The 23159-nt window shown below is 35.7% G+C and overlaps 1 protein-coding gene across 1 annotated transcript in view; it reads right to left on the bottom strand.

The window, feature by feature from the left end:
• LOC143236076 (uncharacterized) overlaps window positions 1–432 on the bottom strand; it is a 42513-nt gene extending 42081 nt beyond the window's left edge. Inside the window, exon 1 of the mRNA XM_076474349.1 lies at window positions 272–432. Coding sequence (XP_076330464.1) covers window positions 272–346 — 75 coding nt within the window. The 5' untranslated portion in view covers window positions 347–432. The remainder of the gene's footprint in view (window positions 1–271) is intronic.
• Window positions 433–23159: the final 22727 nt, after the last annotated feature.

Raw genomic sequence — 23159 nt, 5'->3', positions numbered from 1 at the left:
ATTTGACTTTACTTAAGAACGTTAAGTACATCACTCAAAAACTGTTAAAGTTTCTTGTCTCTCAAGGGGATTTCTTTTGGGGTATCATCCGGGGAGCTGATACTTTTGAACGAACAACTGGCCGCTGCCAAAGGTAATACTTTGATACTTACCAGTTACACACTCAAGGTTGGCTAACAAATGTAGTAATAGTACGTCATTGAAGAAAAGGTTTTTACTGCATTTTATGCAATGTTATAATGACAATACATATATGATTTATTACACTTACTAAAGTATAGAACCCCGCAGCAAAACTTCCACTTCTAACAGACTTCCAGCAACAGCAGTTGCTTAAGATTGCCATACTGAGAGTTAACTGGAACTGACAGTGTAATGATAGGGTTAAGGCTAACCATACAAGGAAGGGTAAACAAAACACAACGATCACGATTCGCTGCCGAACGAGAACTCCACAAGCTCGAGAAGAAACTAGTTATATCTGTTGTGGAAAAATCTATACCAAGAGACCCCGTTTATCACGCATTCAGTATACTTAAACTGTGTACTTATACAATAACACGCAATGTTATAAACTGGTCGCCATTTTCTTCTTTAAGTTTTCAGCTGTTTACCTATTACAGTGCTTCATCCGCCTACAGGGAATGTATACTTTCGTGGCCAAGGATCAAACTTGTAAAACTGGTTCAATAACACCTGTAATGTGCTGGCATTTTATGAATCTTAATGGGACGATTTTTTGTGTAAAATTGGTTCAGTAACACTTGTACTGTGTTGACATTTTTGTATTCTTATTGGAAGATTTTTCGTGTGAAACTGGTTCAGTAACACTTGTAATGTGTTGACATTTTCTGAATGTTAGTGGAAGAATTTCGCTAATGGAGTCGTATCAAGCAGTGTTTTCGAGTTTAAAACAATTTAACCTTTGGTCTTTTCTTCTATTTATCTACGACAAACAAGAAAAACCAGATTTCGAGTTATTTAATTGTTACTGAAACAACTAATTTAAACATAAAAAGATTTAAAAGTACCTGATACTTCCTGATATTACCTGATACTTCCACACCTTTAAGATACTTTTTTTTCTGATTTTTGACTAATATAAGTCTGTTTATTCATCACACAGCGGACTTACAACAATAAGAAGCGGGTTTTGATACCCGTGGTGACCAGAGCACAGATAACTAGCTCACTGTGTAGCTTTATGCTAAGTCCAAACAAATGTATTTCAATATTAGTTTATCTCTCTTTTGTAAATATGAATGTCAGAAACAGTGGGCTTCCAACGGCTTTAAGTAGGAGTTCATTACTATTTAACTTATGAAATCGGTATTGTAATGGGTATAAGTACCTCGTGCCTTTTTAAGATTATCATATAATAATTTTATTTGACTAATTTTCATTTGAAATATAACTAAGTTAACCCTAATTTGTGTCTTCATAACAAAAATCGAAGATTAAGTGCACATGCACTATATTACCATAAATGTTTAGCAGCTCCTCCTGAGAAGATGCAAAGGTTACATGTTAATAGTTACTAGGCCCTCTATTTGCGCTACTTGAAGCCATACTACGTCATCAATACCTGCCACCAACTGTTCATACACATCTGGTGAAATAGATCGCCAGTTTTCTTGAAAATCAGCTCCAAGTATAATGTCCTTCCTTTTTGTCCTTCAGGGGGCGCTCCATAGCAGATAAGTTGAATTCAGGTCAGGTTTACGACTGAATGATATACACTTTGGATGATATTTTTACTTCACAGAACAGCTCAACAGGGGGCGTCTTGAAAGACAAGATGCATTATTGATGCCGAAAGAGGCAAGGTCTATTTTTCGCAGAAATTCATAAATAAAACTACTGCATCGCTGTCTAAGTTTAACAAGGAATCCACATCTATAAAGTCGACTAAATTCTTCAGCTTCATCTTACCTCTACCATCCTTGATGATTTAAGATCACAGTCATATCCAAACCGTTCTCAAGGTTGTCATCGACAGCGGGTTCTTGCAACTGAGGTAAATAGTGAGTAAAGTTTCATGTATTCACGTCGTAATTTGTAACATTCTTTATCCCAATTTCGATGCTTCAGGCATCATGACAGACGACGAATCTACCTGTCTTACGAGCGACGTTTTACCTTCATTCCTTTCCACGAAGAAAAATGTAAAACTAACGCTATACAAAAATCGCGAATTCTAATTGATGGCTCAGGTTATGTGTGCGATACATGAACTTCAGAATAATTCATTTACTGCATCCGAACCATGAATAAACAGTAACCACCCCAGTAACCTTTCTTAGCCTTAGAACATTACCTACAGTAACTTTGTGTTATGGACTAAAATATTTCGGGCATTCATAAAACCACAAATACCGAATCAAATAACTATGCTTCTTAAGAAGTCCATTAACTTCTTTCTTTGTTGAAGTTGAACTTCTTCTGATTAGTTTTCATAAATCCGGCTCGGTAGTTAGGGAGCGCTTGACTCGATATCTGAGGGTCGCGGATTCTAATCCCCGCCTCTCCAAAGCATGCTCGCCTTTACAACTATGGGGACTTGTGAGGTATAAAACCAAAACTACTGCAAAAATAAACAGACTGACTGACTTTAATCCAACAAATATGTAACGGACATGTACGGATTAAAAAAGAAAAAATTAAAATAGGTGGTCCGTCGTGGCCAGGAAATTAAGGGGCTCGATTCCCAGTCTAAGAGTCAAGGGTTCGAATCCCCGTCAAACCAAACACACTCGACCTTTTAGCCATGGGGACGTTACAAGTGACGGTCAATCCCACTATTCATTGGTAAAAGCATAGCCCAAGAGTTGACGGTGGGTGGTGATGACTAGCTAGCTGCCTTCCCTCTAGTTTTACATTCCTCAATTAGGAACGGTTAGCGCAGATAGCCCTCGTCTAGCCATGCCCAAAATTCAAAAACAAACTGAAATATATATCTATATGTAATCAAAATCCAATTATCATGTGGTATAATGACCGTATTTTGTTGTTATTATTACAATCGCTCAGACCCTAACCGTTTCCTTAGTAAGAAATTTGCTTCTGTTGCTATAACGTTTCTTTATGAGCAATAAACAAACACTTAACTTTAAATACGGAAAAGAAAAATCCTCATTTTTTAATTAGTAGTCCGGTTCTGACCAAGGTTTAGAGTTTGTTTAGTTTTGGGGAATAATCTGGGAGGTGAAACAAATATCACTTTTTTATCTTTATTTAAATGTATAATCGGCAAAAATGTCGTCTCTCTCTTGAAACAGCTTGTAAAACCAAAAAGTATAACGCTGAAGAAAGTGGATTTAGATTTTGTGGCACTCGTGGTTGAAAACTTTTACAGAACACAGTGTGTGTTTAGATTCCGAGAAAGTGAATATATCACGATGAACGTCACTGTCCAGCCGTTAAAATCGTTGATTTTATACCCTAAACTATACATACTGGATCTTCGACGTTTCCTGACCAAACCATTGTTAAAAGTAGACTCAATATCTAGAAAAACAGCAATCAAAGATTCATAAATATTTGTTTTTTGAATTTCGCGCATTGTTACAGGAGAACTATCTTCGTTAGCCGTCCCTAATTTAGTAGTGTTAGACTAGAGGGAAGATAGCTAGTCATCACAACCCACAACCAACTTTGGGACTACTCTTTCACCAACGAATAGTTCGGTATTGACCACCACATTATAACCCCCCCTACGGTTGAAAGGGCGTGCATGTTTGGTGTGAGGGGGGATTCGAGCCTGCGACCCTCAGATTATGAGTCGAGAACATTAACCACCTGGCCAATCTAAACACAAACAATTGATGTAGAAAAAAAACTGAAATATACTTGGTAATATAGTATTTCTCTTCCAGAATAACATTTTACCAGTTTCTTAATACAAAATATGGTAAATCATAAGAAATGTCTCTTCATTTTAATATACTAAGTATGGAAATAAAACAATTTATGGCAGTAATATTAAATATCATGAACTCGTGTATCATTAGTTTAAATGTATTCAACGCCTTTCATTCTAAGCTAATCTTTCGGAACGCTACTGTGTGCTCACTTATTAGTCGTAGTTTTTCTGTTTTAAAGTTAGTTATAAAAACAATTCGCCGAAGAATTAAAGAGGAAACAAACCTATCGTCTAATACAAAGAAAAATAAAAAGTGCAAACATTCGTAAAAACCAAAAGAGGAAATTCTTTAACATAATTTAATATAAGCATCAACCGATAAAATGTCCATGTGTTTTATAGCTATATCCATCTAGGGGAATTGAATCCATGATTTCAGTGATGAAGGTCCATACACTTCCCGCTGTCTCACCGGGAGATCCGCCAATATAACGTGGAGAAAAGAACCGTAGGTCAGATTGTTTAACGTGTTTTAAAAAAAAACTAGTCTGCCAGTGAAATTGACATGCTCAAACCTAATAGATGTCTTCAAGCACGTGGGAATGTTTCACTTCATGTTTTGCAAATATTGTTTTACCCAAGATCCATCCACGTGTCTCTCCAGCATTCAGTGTTTTAGACATGATTATTGTACGCTGCTTTCAGGCCAAGGATCCTTCTGACGTTTCCAAATCCCCCCCCCCCACAAACTGATGAGTAGAAATTACATCTCCGTTACCTAAAAATCCTATCGAAAAATCAAAGATGAATCGCATAGGGTGAGTTGAAATTAATTCAGGTTTAACACTTAGCCCAGCATGGTCACGTGGCTAGTGCACTCGACTCGTGATATGAGAGTCGCGAGTTCGAATCCCCGTCACACCAAATATGCTCGCCCATTCAGCCGAGTGAGCGTTATAATGGGACGATCAATCCCATTATTTGTTGGTAAAAGAGAAGCCCAAGAGTTGGCGGTGGATGGTGATGACTAGTTGCCTTTCCTCTGGTCTTACACTGATGAATTAGGGACAGGTAGCGCAGATGACCCTCATGTATCTTTGCGCGAATTGAAAGACAAACAAACAAGTTTACAACTTTACCGTATAGTTTGTTTGTTTGTTTTGAATTAAGCACAAAGCTACACAATGGGTTATCTGTGCTCTGCCCACCACGGGTATCAAAACCCGATTTTTAGTGTGTAAGTTCGCAGACATACCACTGTGCCACTGGAAGTCTTACCGTATAGACTCAACCTTAAGGAAACAAACAAACGAATTGTTGGGTTTGAGTTTCGTTTTAGATGAAACAGAGTTAGGATTTAAAAAAATACAAGATAGTAAAAAATAGTTTACGTAAAAGAATATTGACTTAATGTCGAAATAAAGGACGTAAGAATAGTGAATATTTTATTTGAAGAAGAAATCGACACAATTATTGCAAGGAAATTGATAAACACGCGCGCTAACAAATAATTACAGTTTTTACCTTTAAACATATTAGGTAGATACATGAATCGCTTCATTTCAATAACATAAAAAGCTAAACCAGGGAAAAAAAATCGAAATATTTATAGTTTATTATTGTTTTGATTTAAAATTAAACACAAAGATACAAAATGCCATAGCTGTGTTCTGCTTACCACGGATATCGAAACCCAGTTTCTCGCAGTGTAAGTCTGCTGTGCCACTGTGGAACTAATGTTTATGAGTTCGATGCATTCTTTTATTTTCTTTCTGTAAGAAATTATTAATCAAAAACCCTCATTATTTTATTCCTTTAGGAACTATAATGCGACAGTCAATCCCACTATTCGTTGGTAAAAGAGTTGGAGGTGGGTGATGATGATTAGCTGCCTTCCCTCTAGTCTTACGCTGCTAAGTTAGGTACGGCTAGCGCAGATAGCCCTCGAATAGCTTGGCGCAAAATTTAAAACAAACCTATTCAAACCAAGCTACAAACAACTTTGAACTATTGTTATATTTATACCACACGGAGTCTCTATCTTAATGAACTATAATATATGTATTGTAATATTTGTAGCATTTCATAATGTATCAATATTTTCTTCTTCAACTATATCTTCACACTATATCTGATCTCATTTATTTTACAACTATTAATTAACTATTTTTCACAGTAACCCTGTTGGGCTCTCACTGTTAAAACCGAAGAAGTGTTGTTTAGTATACGCGTGTCACTGTGTCACATCCTTCAGATTGTTCCATGGATAATTACGTATTGCCTAAAACATGCCTGATGTATTATTTGTCAGGCCAATGTCATATCAAACACACGCTATAATGATTTCTTATGGTCATTATGTGTTACATAAAAAAAATGTTATATACCAGTACCATTATCGTTATTGTCCACATAAAGAACATTTTGTTCCCCACAGTGCATCGCGTTCTTACTACATTCGAATAATAAATGCTGCATAACTGCTCGCCCCTTACCTAGCATTTTTTGGATCATTATATGTGGCACATGAAATATGTCTAAAAACATGTTCTTCGGATCCTTAAGTACCGCAAAAGATGTCTTGAATGGTGTTTCCCCGTCTTAATGTGTTACATAAAACATACCTCACATAATGTTCATGCTGATTTTGGATGTTTAAGTGATGCAAGAAATACATCTTATGTGTAATATGCATCACACCCTATTAAGAATTTCCCGTTTTATTAAGTACCACAAAGAATGTAAACATAGTGTTCCTCGGAAAATTATATGTCATATTAAACATACCTTACCTAGTGTTCTTTGACTCATAAATTGCCATGTGAAACACGTTCTATTTAATGTTCCTCAAATGACTGTTTTATTAGACATCATAAAAAATACTGACCAACACTAAACTAGTTGGTATTAAGGTCGCCACAGCGATGAAGCCTCCCAAACTTAAACTCGACTCTGTTAATGATATGGCCCGGCATGGCCAAGCGTGTTAAGGCGTGAGACTCGTAATCCGAGGGTCGCGGGTTCGCATCCCCATCGCGCCAAACATGCTCGCCCTTTCAGCCGTGGAGGCGTTATAATGTTACGGTCAATTCCACTATTCGTTGGTAAAATAGTAGCCCAAGAGTTGGCGGTGGGTGGTGATGACTAACTGCCTTCCCTCTAGTCTTACACTGCTAAATTAGGGACGGCTAGTGCAGATAGCCCTCGTGTAGCTTTGCGCGAAATTCAAAAACAAACAAACTGTTAATGATCTTTGGATCACCACCTATGATTAAATGTAGTATTATTATCAGCTGAACATATGTGTCTAAAGGCATCCTTTCAAGGAAAAGTAGACAATATTAGTTTCAAAATCATGTTGTTAAACGACATCAACTGAGCGAAACTATTGGAGGCGTCTTTATTCCAGATGCGACTCTGGATTTGCAATGTATCGATATTCCCGTTAAACTGATCTAAGAAAGTAAGTACAAATTACCCTTCTATAAGGCTCACGTAACATGTCAGAGTTGGATAGGCTGGAATCTCTATGACAACCACGCTTACTAAGCCTCGTAGAAACAACCTCAGCTATAAAAGAACGTGTCTTAAACTTAGTCGTTCACCGTCCGTTTCTTTGTTAGTGCAAATAAAATAAAGACAGTGAAATTGAGATGTGCTGAAATTTAATTGATTTGTTTCTATTTTGAGCGACGTAGAGATCTAGGACCCTCTTAAAGGGTGCTTACTATTCTATAAAACACCCCATACGTACGTTTAAATGATTTTTTACACGTAGTAAGACGAGTCTTGGTTTATCTCATAAAAAGCAAGAACAATTCTGATGTAACGATCCCTCTCATCAATGGAACTAACATTTGTAACATAATTAACAGCTAAGGGACACAGGGGTGATTTATAAAAGGATGTTAAAATTTAAGCACTAGTTCTGTTTGTTAGATTCAAAACAAAAAGTGAATGATCGCATCCTAAGTTATATAAGAGTTATGGAGCTGTATATATGTATATATCTTACATTTGATAAGTTTAAGCATTGTGTAATACATTTTTATAGCTCTAGCTTGTATATTGATTTAGTGGAGTTATTTGACTCTGATCGATTTGGCGCCAGAAAGTGCAGGTCAATAGTTCTCGATTCTTGTTTACATTTTAATTTTATTATGAGAATACTATTATTGGGTTTTGTTCTATGACGCTGTTTTTTAAATGTCTCTGCTTAAACGACCACTGAGACAACACTGTAAAAAGTTGTGCTCAAAACAAAATAGTAAGTCAGTGGCTACAACCTTAAAGATCACCAATGACAACAACTGAAGTTCGTCAGTGACTAAACCTCAAGTTCATAAGTGCCTAGAACTCAATTTCATAAGCGGCTATAATTCAAGCTCCTAAGTTGCTACAACTCAAGCTCAGAAGTAGCTACAGCTCAAGGTGATAAATAGTTACAATTCAAGCTCATCAGTGCGGACAGTTCCAGCTCATTAGTGGCTACAACTCATGTTCATCAGTGACGAAAACTCAAACTCAAGTTAAATTAAAGCGCAATCATTGTGCACCACTGAGACAGAACATATGTATTAGCTAACGAACAATTTGTGTGTTGAATTTTGTATAGTACATATATACCTAATTAAATGCGACTTCAAATCGCAATAGCGAATTTAACTAATGTCATTTCTGAATCGAAAACTGTATGTAATTTGTGTTGCTCAAAAGCACACAAAATTTGAATTATATTAATGTAACTACTCTGTTTTAGTTCACATCCACACTGCTTATGTTGCTGTAAAATAACGTAATGTTTGTGGCATAACACAATTTGATTCGGTGTGAAAGACAATAAAACTTGAAAAACTAAAGTTGTCTGAATTTTTACTTAATTCATGAATTCCTCTTATGTAGCATTGCTTTATGATTTTCTAGTTGGAATATCTCCACTACAGTATGAAGGTAAAAAAGTCCATCAGGCGAAACGTGAAAAGTTAGGCTTCGTTCATTTTGTTACACTGAAACATAGGAGATAAAAATATCTATCAGAAAGTTCATGCGATTTCCAAAGGAATCCTCGATAATTTCCTTTCTAAAAAGATAAAAAACATAAATACAATTTTCGTGCACGTTAGCTATTTCTCTTCAGTTATCTTGCGTCGTTCAATTAACATTAAATCATGATTTCTGTGATGAGTCAGATGTTCTCACTAAACAATCAATAGCTTAACATGTGAATCATGTTATATGAATTACCTGTTAAACGGACTTTATTTAAGGAATGTTGAAAGGTTCTGGCCTTTCACTGGAGAGAAAAGCGTGAGAGATAAACCAGCTGTTCTACAAATCCATGGTCGATTTTAACCACGTGAATGAGATATGTACCACAAAGATAATGGTAGGAGAATTAGATAACCGGTATTTGTGGGACGTATTGTGGCTCTGTTCTGAAAGTAGGTCTTATATACTGATCGTATTGTATGGTATGGTTTGCTTTGTTTTGAATTTCGTGCAAAGCTACACAAGGGCTATCTGCTCTAGCCGTCCCTAATTCAGCAGTGTAAGACTAGAGGGAAGGCAACTCTTTTACCAACGAATTAACCAAAACATTATAACGCCACCATGGCTGAAGGACCAGCATATTTGGTGTGACGGGGATTCAATCCGCGACCCCCAGATTACGAGTCGAGCCCCCTAATAAGCTGAACATGTCGGAACATGAAGAAACAGTATATGAAGTAGTATATGAAAACAATTTTTTACTTTTAATATAATAGAAATAGGCAAATGCAATTCTAAACATAAAACTGTGACACTGATTATTTTGTATACCGTCCAGTATACAATTAAGAAATAAGTATTCCGTTATAACTTCTACGTGTAATTCAAACATCTAATCCCTTCAGTGGCACAGCGGTATGTCTGCGAACTCGCACCGCTTTAAACCGGATTTCTACATCCCTATTGGAGATCAGAGCACAGACAGTCCATTATGTAGCTTGTACTTAATTCTAAATAAATCAATATTTTGTTGTACTCAGTTACCACGTCTAACATGTCTTTAAATGTTATAATTCAGCTCCTTTGAGACAGCATAGGGGTTACTTTTGATCTACTTAAACTCCTTTAAGCTAACATGAGTCACTTTGATGGACTTAAACTCCATAAAGATAACATAGAACTCACTCTTGATGTATTTCAACCACATCAAAATGACATATGAATCACTTTGATACACTTCAGCACCTTCAAGATGACATGAATCACTTTGATACACTTCAGCACCTTCAAGATGATATGAATCACTTTGATACACTTCAGCACCTTCAAGATGACATGAATCACTTTGATACACTTCAGCACCTTCAAGATGACATGAATCACTTTGATACACTTCAGCACCTTCAAGATGATATGAATCACTTTGATACACTTCAGCACCTTCAAGATGACATATGAGTCACTTTTGATACACTTTAACTCCTTCAAGATGACATATGAATTACTTTTGATGCACTTCAACATCATCAAGATAACATATGAGTCACTCATGATACACTTCAACTACATTAAAATGATATATGAGTGAGTTTGATCCACTTCAATTTCACCAAGATGACATATGAGTCACTTTTGATGTACTTTAAATGTCTTTCATTCGACGTAGAGGTAAAATTCATGGTAGAGATTTAGCTTTTTAAAGGAATGAGTCCCCTTGTTGGACAGCGGTAAGTCTACGGATTTACAATGGTGAAATTAGGGGCTCGATTTCCACTAAGCTGATAGCTTGACGTGGCTTTGCTATAAAATACACATACGCCCACTCGTGATAGCTATAGAAATAATAGATAATAATGGAGAATCTTCATTGGTATAGTGAGGCCTCCAAATCATGTGGTGTTTTAAGAAGCTTGGGTATTTAATGTTCGTCACACTAATTTAGTTAAATATTCATGTCTGTTAATCATTCTGTTAATTAATATATTTCTCTGTCTCTAGTTAACATGTTATAAATAAATCTATAACTATCTATCTATCTGTGTGCCATTACATGAATTCGCTCATTAACCTATCTAACGGATGACATAAAAACTCCCCATCAGTGTAAACTCACAGGGGTTAATGAAACGAATGACATCGAGAATTCCCCATCAGTGTGAAATCACAGGGGTTAATGAAACGAATGACATCGAGAACTCCCCATCAGTGTGAAATATCAGGGGTTAAAAAACACATGGTATCAGGAACTCTGCAGGAGTTAAAGAAATACATCAAAATGTTACATCAGTGTGAAGTCACACAGTCTCGAGAACTCAATGAGTTTCAGTATTGCTTTTAAGTGCAACTCAAGATAGTGCTTATAGTTCTTTCTCTCTCACTATCAGTTCCGTAAAATATCAAAGTCCTTTCTATATTATCATACAATATGAGTCTTTTTCAATAACTTAAGTGGAAAGTTTCACTGACTCACATTGAATGTAAGTGTGTGCATTGGCTAGTAAGTACTGAAAAAATATAGAATAAGCTTCGAGAAACATGATAACAGAACAAAATATATCGAAAACAGAGAACGTTATCCGTTTTTATTTTGCATTGGCCTCATGATATCACGTGCTTTCTAAGATTACCGAATGCTAACTCGAGTTAACGTTTCTTCTGCACAACTAAAGCAATGACGTAAGAGAATTAGGCCTAACTTGGATTGGTTTATATTGAATTTCGTGTAAAGTTACACAAGTAATATCTGCGCTAGCTTCCTTAATTTAGCAGTGTGAGACTAGAGGGAAGGTAGCTAGTCATCATCAATAAAAACCACGATCCTCGGACTACTCTTTTACCAACAAATAGTGGTATTGACCGTCACATTATAACGCTCCCATGACAGAAATGGCGAGAAATGATGGGACGGGGTTTCCTAACTTGGAATAGTTGGTTTGTGGATGCTTAGTATATATATGAAGAAAAATTAATTGTTTGAATTCCATAAACTGTATTTAGGATTTGCTTTTCGTGTTTTTCATCATTATTATATGGAGCTGAATTTTTCCCTATATACCACCTTTGATATGCTTTACTTAATTTTAATGTTTACATACTTCTATATATGAAAATGTTTAAGTAGATGGAAATAAACTGACATATTCACTTTTTCCCTACATTACCTTTATTTTAATAAATAGTTACGTGATCGAACTGTTTGAAATGTCTTCGAGTTTAGGCTTAGCTGTCACATTACTACATCTAGTGTAATTAAGTTTTAATATTTTAAACTTTTTTCTAAACAGTTCAATCTTCTTTAAACCCACTTTTAGCTTCACTAACATTCTTACAGCTAATATGGACGACATTCTTAAACAAGTCTGAACGACACCATGTTACATTTACCTAACTAACATTTTTATAGATCAAACGGAATTCCACAAGAAATCGGAAAGAAGCCGTGACACTTTTACTGGGAAGTTAGTATTTCATTGTAGGTAACGTTGTGTTTTGCTTTTACCAAATATTAATATAACCATTAGACGACGTTTGAGAATTGATGGAATTCCACTTAACTGTAAACTTACTCGCAAGTAGGAGTAGATTTCACGTGAACATTGACCTAGAATTCCACTTAGCTTCACAGTTACTCGCAAGTAGGACTAGATATCACGTGAACATTGACCTAGAATTCCACTTAGCTTCACAGTTACCGCAAGTAGGACTAGATATCACGTGAACATTGACCTAGAATTCCACTTAGCTTCACAGTTACTCGCAAGTAGGACTAGATATCACGTGAACATTGACCTAGAATTCCACTTAGCTTCACAGTTACTCGCAAGTAGGACTAGATATCACGTGAACATTGACCTAGAATTCCACTTAGCTTCACAGTTACTCGCACGTAGGACTAGATTTTACGTGAACATTGACCTGGAATTTCACTTAGCTTCAAAGTTACTCGCAAGTAGGACCAGGTTTCACGTGAACATTGACCTGGTATTCCACTTAGTTTCACACTTAGTCCCAAATAGGACCAGGTTTGTTTGTAGCCTTTGAACTGCTCTATTGGCGTCTATACTCTCGCTCCGTTAATTCAGTAAAGTATTATAGTTTACAAACCCATTCAAAACACAGGGACCCCTGAGTGGCCTAGAGAATTACGATTAAAACACCAGTTTGATCCTAAGAACATAAGGCACCATTAGTGACAATCGGTTTATCGGATCGCTAATTATACGTGAGTACAGACACACACACAGACTGTGAGTAAATCATGTTTCAGACGAATAAAGACTGCTGGATCAATAACTTATAATCTGTCAACGTACAATTTACAATGTATTGAGTTATTTTTCTCAAGTCTAACGCTTGTTTCAATACTTGTTTTAACATATTCTGTATAATTCAATATTGTTATCGAATTAACCAATCAATCTCTCATAAAATGTATGTTAAAAAAGGATATGTAAAGTTGTAATTTATATAATTTCCCCTTTGTTATCTAATTAATTAATCAAAATCTCGTGAAATGGATATCAGTTTGAGGTAGGTAAAGTTGTAATATCTATAATTCACCGTTGTTATCTTAATAGTAAGAAATGTAGTTTTGTGTAAAAATGTCCTTCAATTAATTAATTAATCAATCAATTTCGCATAAAATTCAAATAAATCAACAGACCATCACATTATGTTTTAACAGAAGGGCAGAGAATCAGAAACTATATAATAAAAATCGTTGATGTGTGAAAATTATAGTGAACAAACGTCACTACAGGAATGAAGTGATTGGATGAAATATGTGAGGCTTAGATTATGTGAAATTAATACGCGTCGATTTCACAACACACATTATCTTTGTCTACAGTATAATATGGATTATTGCGCCTTAACACCGTGTCTCGCATATGTAAAAAATAATCGAAACATTGAAACAATGTTAAGAAATTTCTTTTATTGTTTTCTGAAAGAAACTTTAAATTAAATTGTTGTTTTATTTGCTAAAAAATAATATATATATATATATATATATATGTATTATAACCATACATTTTTAAGCCAAATCAAAACACATTAAAATTATACAAAATACGCTGCATTTTTCAAGAAAGATGCTAAGGTACAAGCTACAACGTGGGATTATAAAATATATTCTAGGTTTGGAGGTAAGACCCACATTACGATGGGAATACACTGTCTATTTGTTTTAACCTCCAATACGTTAGTTTAACTTAAGAAGATTAGGAATTAGTAGAGCGTAATCTAATCTTCTTATGTGAGACCAGCGAATTAGAGGTTAAAACAGGTAGACAGTGTATTCCCACCGCCACGTGGGTCTTACTTCCACAGTCACCTCCAAAACCTAGAATAGATTTTATAATCCCACGTTGTAGCTTGTACCTTAGCATCTTTTTTTGAAAAAATGCAGCGTATTTTGTATAATTTTAATGCGTTTTGTTTATGGCTTAAAAATATATGGTTATAATACAAGTAATCAGAGGTTGTGATTTGCTGTTTTTAACTTAGTCCTTCCTCATGATTTTGTTTACTTATTTAACTTCATATAATAAATAGATTTATACTAAAATCTTTCATTTGAAGTACAGGAACTTTGCCGCAAAGAAACTTTCCTTCAACAAATCTCCTAATTAGTTTCAAAACTGCCCGGCATGGCCAGGTGGATAAGGTACTCGACTCGTAATACGAGGGTCGCGGGTTCGAATCCTCGTCACACCAAACGTGCTTGCCCTTTCAGCCGTGAGGGTGTTATAAAGTTACGGTCAATCCCACTATTCGTTGGTAAAAGAGTAGCCCAAGAGTTGGAGGTGGGTGGTGATGACTAGCTGCCTTCCCTCTAGTTTTACAGTGCTAAATTAGGGACGGCTATCGCAGGTAATTCTCATGTAGCTTTGCTGAAATTCAAAACAAACCAAACCAAACTAGTTTCAGAATATTTTTAGAAGGGTGTGTCTCTTAATGTCAAATATTCCAGAATAGTTCCATTCTTAGAACTTAAATTCCGTTTCAGGGTTCCCCGCTGGTACAGCAGTAAGTCTTCTGATTTATAACGCTACAGTCAGGGGTTCGATTCCCCTCGGTAGACTCCGCAGATAGCCAAATGTGGTTTTGCTATCAGAAAAGAAACAAACAATCCGTTTCAAGTAATCAATTTTAAAGCCTAAAATAACAAAACAAGCGTGTATTTTGCCAGAAATCGCCCTATATTTGTTTGTAATTAAACACAAAACTACACAATGAAGTATCTGTTCTGCGCCTACCACAGGTATCGAAATCCAGTTTTTAAGGTTATAAATTCACAGACTTACCGTCTAGCCGATAGAGGGCCTGAAATTAGCAAAACAAAGCTCTTAAAAAGCTCAAATACAGAATCATTACTTTGCAAGGCTATTTTCTGTGTTGACGAATTACTTATTGTTGTTTTTTATATAAGCAAGTACGAAAGTAAAATACATAATGGTGACATTACACACATCAAGTTAATAATGACGTTTCAAACAGTACGTTGAAAAAGAATGGTGAGAGTTTTTGTTATATTTGTTTCCTCTTTAACAGACACAGAAAATTGGGCATTCGTACTTCCTGATAGAACTTGTAAGGTTATTCTAACGAAGCTCATTAACTCGAAGAATTATTGCTTGAAACAACCGAGAGGAAGTTGTTTAAACGGAAATAATGAAGTGAAACCTCATGGTTATTTATTACTACATAACTGTAAAACCACATGTACGGACTTGGCAAGCCGAGGGTTCGAAGTTTTCAAAGTTTCGTATCATTTACCTCAGAACACTCGTTAATTTAGTGACCAGAACGTAAAAAATAAACCCCACATATAAATCTCTACAGATTTTTAACACATCTATTACATCTTCGACTAAAAACGCTTCATTAGATGAAAGTCGGTTTAAATCCGGTACCGAGCTAAAATTATTTCATTATGACGTAAGGTTCCTGTAATGACAGCCTTGACAGACGAGTGCATATCCTAATAGTAGTAAAGTTCCTACAGGAAAAGTGCGGATATGCTTAATATACGTTTACGAACTTTAATATCAGATTTTATTCACGATAAACCCACATTATGAGATGGCTGTTTCCGAAATTAAACCTCCACAATTTATGAAGTGTTTTGTTCGTGTCTCACATAAAATAAAAATTAAAACTTCTTCCTCGAGAAGAATCCTACGTTACTTTGAGCTGTATAATATCTTCTGCCTTTTCACTTGACTGTTTTGTTTATCGAATTATCAAGCTAGTCGTTTCAGACAATCAAACAGACAGGTGTTAATAACTTGAAATGTTCTAAGAACTTTATCATATTGTAGTCGTTTGAATTATTTGATTTTTCTATTTTATTGGTTTCTGGCGTGGCATGGTGGGTTAAGGCGTTCGACTCGTAAACTGAGGGTCGCGGATTCGAATCCCCATCGCACCAAACATGCTATTCCTTTCATTCCGGGAGGGCGTTATAATGTACGGTCAATCCCACTATTCGTTGGTAAAAGAGTATACTAAAAGTTGACGATGGGTAGTGATGACTAGCTGCATTCCCTCTAGTCTTCCACTGCAAAATTAGGGACAGTTAGCGCAAATAGCCCTCGTGTAGCTTTGCGCGAAATAATAAAAAAAAACATTTTAGCCAAGTTTCGCTTCCTAATATAGAATATATGGTTCTACAAGTTTGTTACAACGAGTAAATCATTGGTTTGTTTTTGGTATTTACTCGATGTTTTGGAAGAGAACCTTAATGAATGTATGTACATTGTTTGCGAAGTCGTTTCCTCAACCGAATGTGGTATTTCTATAAGATATTTGAAGCGCGTGATACGTTAATGTCATAATTTATTTGTTGTTGTTTTTAATATATCAGCGGACAAGTCGTTCGAGATGAAACTGTTTTTGTTTCAATATCGAAATTCTAAATCCTATAGAGAAAATGGTATGAATTATACCTGTCTGCTCTCAGGGTTTCAAAAGAAAATGAGTCTTAAGCGTGTGTTTTTTCTCACAGCGATATTTGCTGCTTACTGTAAAAAAAAGAAACAATAGCCGATAAATAATCTTAAGTGTAATGTGGAAGGATTATTGTCTTTGGACTTTGATTCATCGTTTTGACATCTTTATCCACTACTAATGACATTGAGGTATCACTTTGTAAATGTAGGATAAGTGTCGCCACCATCGGTAGCTTATACAACTTTACATATTCGTTGGTGACGCTTAGAGATCCTAAAATGTATTCAAGAATGCATTCCACTACTTAGGTTTTCATTCAGCGAAAGCAGGCCGGGTGTCTGGGAGAACAGCGCCGGAAATAATTTGTTCGTGTTGTTTCTCTTAACTGATTATACTTTACGGAATGTTCTTTAATGTTTACAGATTCACTAGAAGTGATGCACCTTTACTGCGAATTAAGACTGTCAAACGAGAGAAAATAGGATTTATGTAAACATGGTGTTTATACGGAAACATGGAGTATGATATCTGTTTGTTTTTTTAGAATTTCGCGCAAAATTACATGGAGGTTGTCTGCGCTAGCCGTCCATAGTTTAGCAGTGTAAGACTAGAGGGAAGGTCTAGTCATCACCATCACCGCCAACTCTTGGACTACTCTTTTACCAACGAATAGTGTGAATGACCAACACATTATAACGCCCCCACGGCTGAAAGGACGAGCATGTTTGGTGTGACGGGGATTCGAGCTTGCGACCCACAGTCGAGCGTAACATGAAATATCATATTAAGGTTTGCAAATCAAATAAACACAACATAACCATAAAAAACACCCAAATACTAAATAAAGAAACAAACATAAACAAACGCAAAATTAAAGAAGCCTTACTTATACAACAACTCAAGCCCAAAATAAACCAATACAAAGGAACACCTTTATGCCTATATTAATAAATATAATCCAACATGTAAGCACGCCCTCTACATTCCTACACTCAGTTACACAACCGCCTTCAAACATGTGGTCAGCTATCGGTCAGTTACTTCTTTCCTTCTTTGTGAACCTGACGATGCCCGAAGAAGGTCGAAACGTTGTTCATTCCTCTACATAGAGTTTTCTCTACCCGTACCTCATCAGATTTAACTTTGTTTGTCACTAAGCACAAAGCTTGTTTGCTTGTTTGATCGTTTAGGATTAAGCACAAAGCTATGCAGTAGGCTATCTGTGCTCTACCCACGACGGGTATCGAAACCCAGATTTTAGCATTTGAAGATAATGAGATTTACGGCCGAGCCACTAGTGAGGGGTGAGAGGTCTCACATTTAGCTACCTTTACGTCCAACCAAAGCAATCTACCTACAGACGTTAGAACTAAAAACCAGCCCACAAATGAATAGACCTAACTTAATATACTGTTTTTATCTCCTAGCTTATACGTAGTTTTTAATTAATTCCTTCATTCTTTGGGTTATCTTCGCTGTTGGTACTATGTTGGGCCAAAATCATCTCACGAGTTTTGACCAATTTAGGACATTTATACTAGCTATAAAACTATATACTGAGCTAATAGCGCAAAATAGTCCTTGAATCGAATATATATATAATTTAATTTATATAACGACGCAATATAATAAAAGTAGGCTTAGTAAACATTCCATCCACCAGTCTTAGTGAAGGTAACGTCAAAGTCAGTAGTCGTTGGTTTGATATTAAGTATAATTCTCAATGTTTATAGTAATGGTTTTATTTTATACGCAAGTGCACTTTGTATTTAAGAGTGTATTTTTAAAATACTGTTTAGAAATAATTTTACGATTACACGAAATTTCTTATTAATGTTCATATTTAAGCATCACTATATGTAAAAGGAAAGTTTATTCTGTGGCTTTTAATTATCAGACGGCCCGGAATGGCAAGGTGGTTAAGGCACTCGACTCGTGATCTGAGGGTCGCGGATTCGAACACCCGTCACACCAAACATGATGGCCTTTTCAGCCGTGGGAGCGTTATAATGTGATGGTTAATCTAACTCTTCGTTGATAAAAGAGTACCCCAAGAGTTGGTGGTAGGTAATGATGACTAGCTACCTTAACCCTAGTTTTACACTCCTAAATTAGGGACGGTTAGCGCAGATAGCCCTCGTGTAGCCTTTAGCGAAATTCAAGAACAAACAAACTATCAGGATTTTATTTGATCATAAATTATAATATTTTTTGCACTTGTTCAGTCACAAACGTACGTAAATGCTGGCTCCCCGCTGGTACAGCTGTAAGTATACGGATTTACAACTCTAAAATCAGAGGTTTGATTCCCTTTAGTAAACTCAGCAGATAGCCAGATGTAGCTTTGCTATAAGAAAACACACACGCACACATTAATGATGAGAATTTGATATTTTCAAATATGGGTTAAAACCATTCATGTCAGAGGCCTAAGGTTCAGATTTCATTGTCTCTAATTTTACCTGTTGAACAGAAGTCGGCGACAATCCAGGATTACTCAACGTCTACATGACTACTTTTAAGAAGAGAGTGCTATTATCTGTTACTTTTATAACGCACATCGTAGCAAAAGACGCAAAGAGTAGTTAACAACATGTTGTAGGCTCGAACCACGGCTATGCTACCCAGTAGGCTCCTACCGCCCTCTGTTACCAGCCGAAATATTTTAAATATTGTTAAATTAATTGTGAACACGTGCGAAATTTTCTTTAACATTTTACCCACAAAGCTTGCGATTTCGGTAAAAAATAAACACCACGAGCTGATATAACGTTGAGACACTTCCAATAAATTAGCACAAATGTACTACTTACACATGAATGACGTACCAGTATGCTTTTTATGGGTATATCTCTAGCGTAAGCAATTTTTATGCCTTTATCTAAGAGTATATATTTATCGAACCAATATTCCTTGTGTATTTTATACAAGTAATTATTTGAGTGTTTGTTTGTCAAGTGGAATGTTATACAATAGTTTTTTCTGTGTTGACCTCATCTCAAGGGACAAACCCCAAATTCAGCGCTATAAGCTCTCAGATTACTAGTTGGTAAATTAATGAATAATTACAATAGGTTTCGTCTAAATAGGCCATACAAACGTAGAAGTTTTAATGTAGGGTATATTACGTTTTGACGTGACTTGACAAATTGTGATAGGATTTGAAAACGTGAATTTTTGATAATAACAGAAAAATGTGTCAGGTTTTGAAAAATTTATAAGAAATGACTATTATTCAGAATCTAAAAGCCACTATATATGCAAAATATGTGCGTAAGCAATTAATAACTTTTCAAAAGAGCCTATATTTATATATATATTGTAAATTTATGTTGGAATTTTACATGAAAATAGAAACACACGTTAAAATGATGGAAAAACGTTGTGGGGTTTGACAAGAAATCAATCATGATAAAAATAGCTCCACTTGCTTCTTAAAATTCTCAAATTCGTAACATTCTGCAGATAACTTTAATGATGGGTTCTTATCGTACCATACGCCATTTTCTTATTTTGTTCTTTGTTATTGATTACCCTTATTTTTTACATTTTCGCATGTGAGGTTCGTATTCCATGGTTTCATAAACCTTTAAAGAGAAACACAATGGACAAACATCTCATCATCTGATGCAGAGCAAACAGTCACACCATGAACATATCTATCCTTATCTGGTGCAGAGGAGTCAGCCACACCTTGGCCACATCTAGCATCATCTAGTGTAGAAAAAGCAGCCACACCATAAACATATCTATCCTTATCTGGTGTAGAGGAGTCAGCCACACCTTGGCCACATCTAGCATCATCTAGTGTAGAAAAAGCAGCCACACCATTAACAAAAATATCCTTATCTGGTGCAGAGCAGTCAGCCACACCTTGGCCACATCTTGCATCATCTGGTGTAGAACAAACAGCCACACCATGTGTAAATCTATCATCAATTGGTACAGAACAAACAACCACATTATGGACAAACCTGTCTTCTCATGGTGCTAATCAAATAGCCATATCATAAGCTTAAAAAAACGTATCAAATTAATTAATTTTTCTTTACGTATAAATTTTTCTTTACGTATAAATTTTTCTTTGACAACTTAAGAAAAGAACTTGGTTAAATATTTAATTCAATAAAACAAAGGAAACTTAATTATTATTGTTGTTGAAATATATATTATATAATGGTGCAAACACATGAAATCCTTTATAATCATTTTGATGAGAAAATATTGTATTCTGAAAAAAATTTCTTTAAACCTTAAAGACTTAAAAAAACATATCCCTTTCTCTTGATATCCGTACAATTACTTGAAGTTATACATTTTAAAACAGAAGCATTAATATCCAAGTGTTCCTCACGTGTTACACAATCCACGTTTGAAATGTTATTCATATGGAAAAATCGTTTAATAAATGAATAATTACTTGGAATTATTAAATGATAAACACTCTTTTCTTTTCATTTGGTAATTTATATTAACAAGTATCTGTGCTATATTTCAGCACTAAAACACTTTGTTCTGTTAACATGTATTTAAGTATCTTGAAGGAAAGGTGCTTAAATATATTGTACTGTGACATTAAAAAATAAAAGATAGAATTTGGTTTGAATTTCGCGTAAAGCTACACAAGGGCTATCTGCGCTAGCCGTCCCTAATGTAGGCAGTGTAAGACTAGAGGGAAGGCACCCAGTAACCACTACTCACCTGCTGTCAATTACCATCACATTATAACGCCCCCACGGGTGAGTATGTTTGGTGTGATGGTTTAAAAGTGACTTCAAAATTTTCATTGTTGTGAAATGAATGTTACTTAACATGAATTACAAACATAAGCACCACATTTAGGAATCCTCAAAAGAGATTATAAAATCATTTATTAAATGACAATGTCCACCTGCTGGCACAGAGTAAGTCTACGGGTTTACAACGTTAAAATCAGGGTTTCGATTCCTCTCGGTGGACTCAGCAGATATCTCGATATGGCTTTGCTAAAAAACACACAAACACATTAAATGAGAAAACTCTCTTCCACGCCACCCAGTGGCACAGCGGCATGTCTATGGACTCACATCGCTAAAAACTGGGTTTTAATACTCATGGTGGGCAAATCACAGATAGCCCATTGTGTAGCTTGATTCTAACTCAACAAACAAACCCCTCTTCCACTCAACCAGTTCCATTCTTAGTCGTTTATTTTGATTTCCTAAGCATCTTATTTTAAACCAAGAAATAACTTCTGTATGCCCAAACTGGTTCAACTGCAATCTTTATAGCTTATAACGTCAAATCCGGAGTTTGATCCTTCTAGTGACATAGATCAGTTAGTTCATTGTGCAGCTGTGAATTTAAACAAAATAAAATGAAAGATACAATACAAATATAAATATAATTCTTTAAAATGCTTTGATCGAAAAATTCACAGTAAGCAAGCAATTCTGTACGAAAAAACAGACAAACATAGCGGGCATTGAGAGTTTTTATATAGACTCGAACACAAATAATCATAAGTCAACGCGTTCACAGTGGGGAAAAACGCGCGTTTCTTCGAACAAAGAAAGCGTTTTCACGGTCCTGTGTAGATCTTACACAGAAGCATTACAATTACTGTATAAGCTTTTCCTACTGTTAATAAATGTTCGTCTTGAAAACGACTATTTAGAAAACAAGCAAAGGAAAGTCATAGGATTGTTTAACCTTTAAGTCTTACAATCTAGAACGATTTTTGTTAGTTTGTTGTTTAGTAAAACTTGTACGATTGGTTATGTATTCTGTATTCGTCACAGAAATCGAAAGCTGGCCTTTTAAGCGTTTAAACTTACCGGTAACTAACTAAAAGGTGGGGAGATAATCTTAAATTAATAGAACTGCTCAAAATGACGATTGATATTGAAAATGTGCAAGTCGAGAACATTTTTATCTTTTCCAGTAAAGGTGGTTAGGACTATTGGCTCACAATCTGAGGGTCGCTGGTTCGAATCTCCGTCCCATCAAACATGTGCACTTTTTCAGCCACGTTATAAAGTTACTGTTAATCCCACTATTCCTTGGTAAAAGGGTAGCCCAAGAGTTGGCAGTGGGTGGTGATGACTAGCTGTCTTCCGTCTAGTCTTACACTGTTGAATTAAAACAGCTTGCACGGATAGCACTTGTGTAACTTTTCGCGAAATTCAAAGAACAAACAAACACGCTGTCTCGTTTACGTATTGATTACGTGAAACCTGTATGAGGTAAAAGTCACTTAAGACTTAACTCAAAATAGTTACACAGCTAACAATTTCAGTGCAGTGCCCTCTGTTGCTGAGAAGTGTCTACTGTAGAAACAGCAAGAATATTTAGCTACTCCAGCACACTTGGC

The sequence above is a fragment of the Tachypleus tridentatus genome, chromosome 2, assembly GCF_004210375.1.
Source record: "Tachypleus tridentatus isolate NWPU-2018 chromosome 2, ASM421037v1, whole genome shotgun sequence".
NCBI classification, from domain to species: Eukaryota; Metazoa; Arthropoda; class Merostomata; order Xiphosura; family Limulidae; genus Tachypleus; species Tachypleus tridentatus.
The sequence above is the reverse complement of the archived record's forward strand: the minus strand, read 5'-3'. Positions and strand labels throughout refer to the sequence as shown.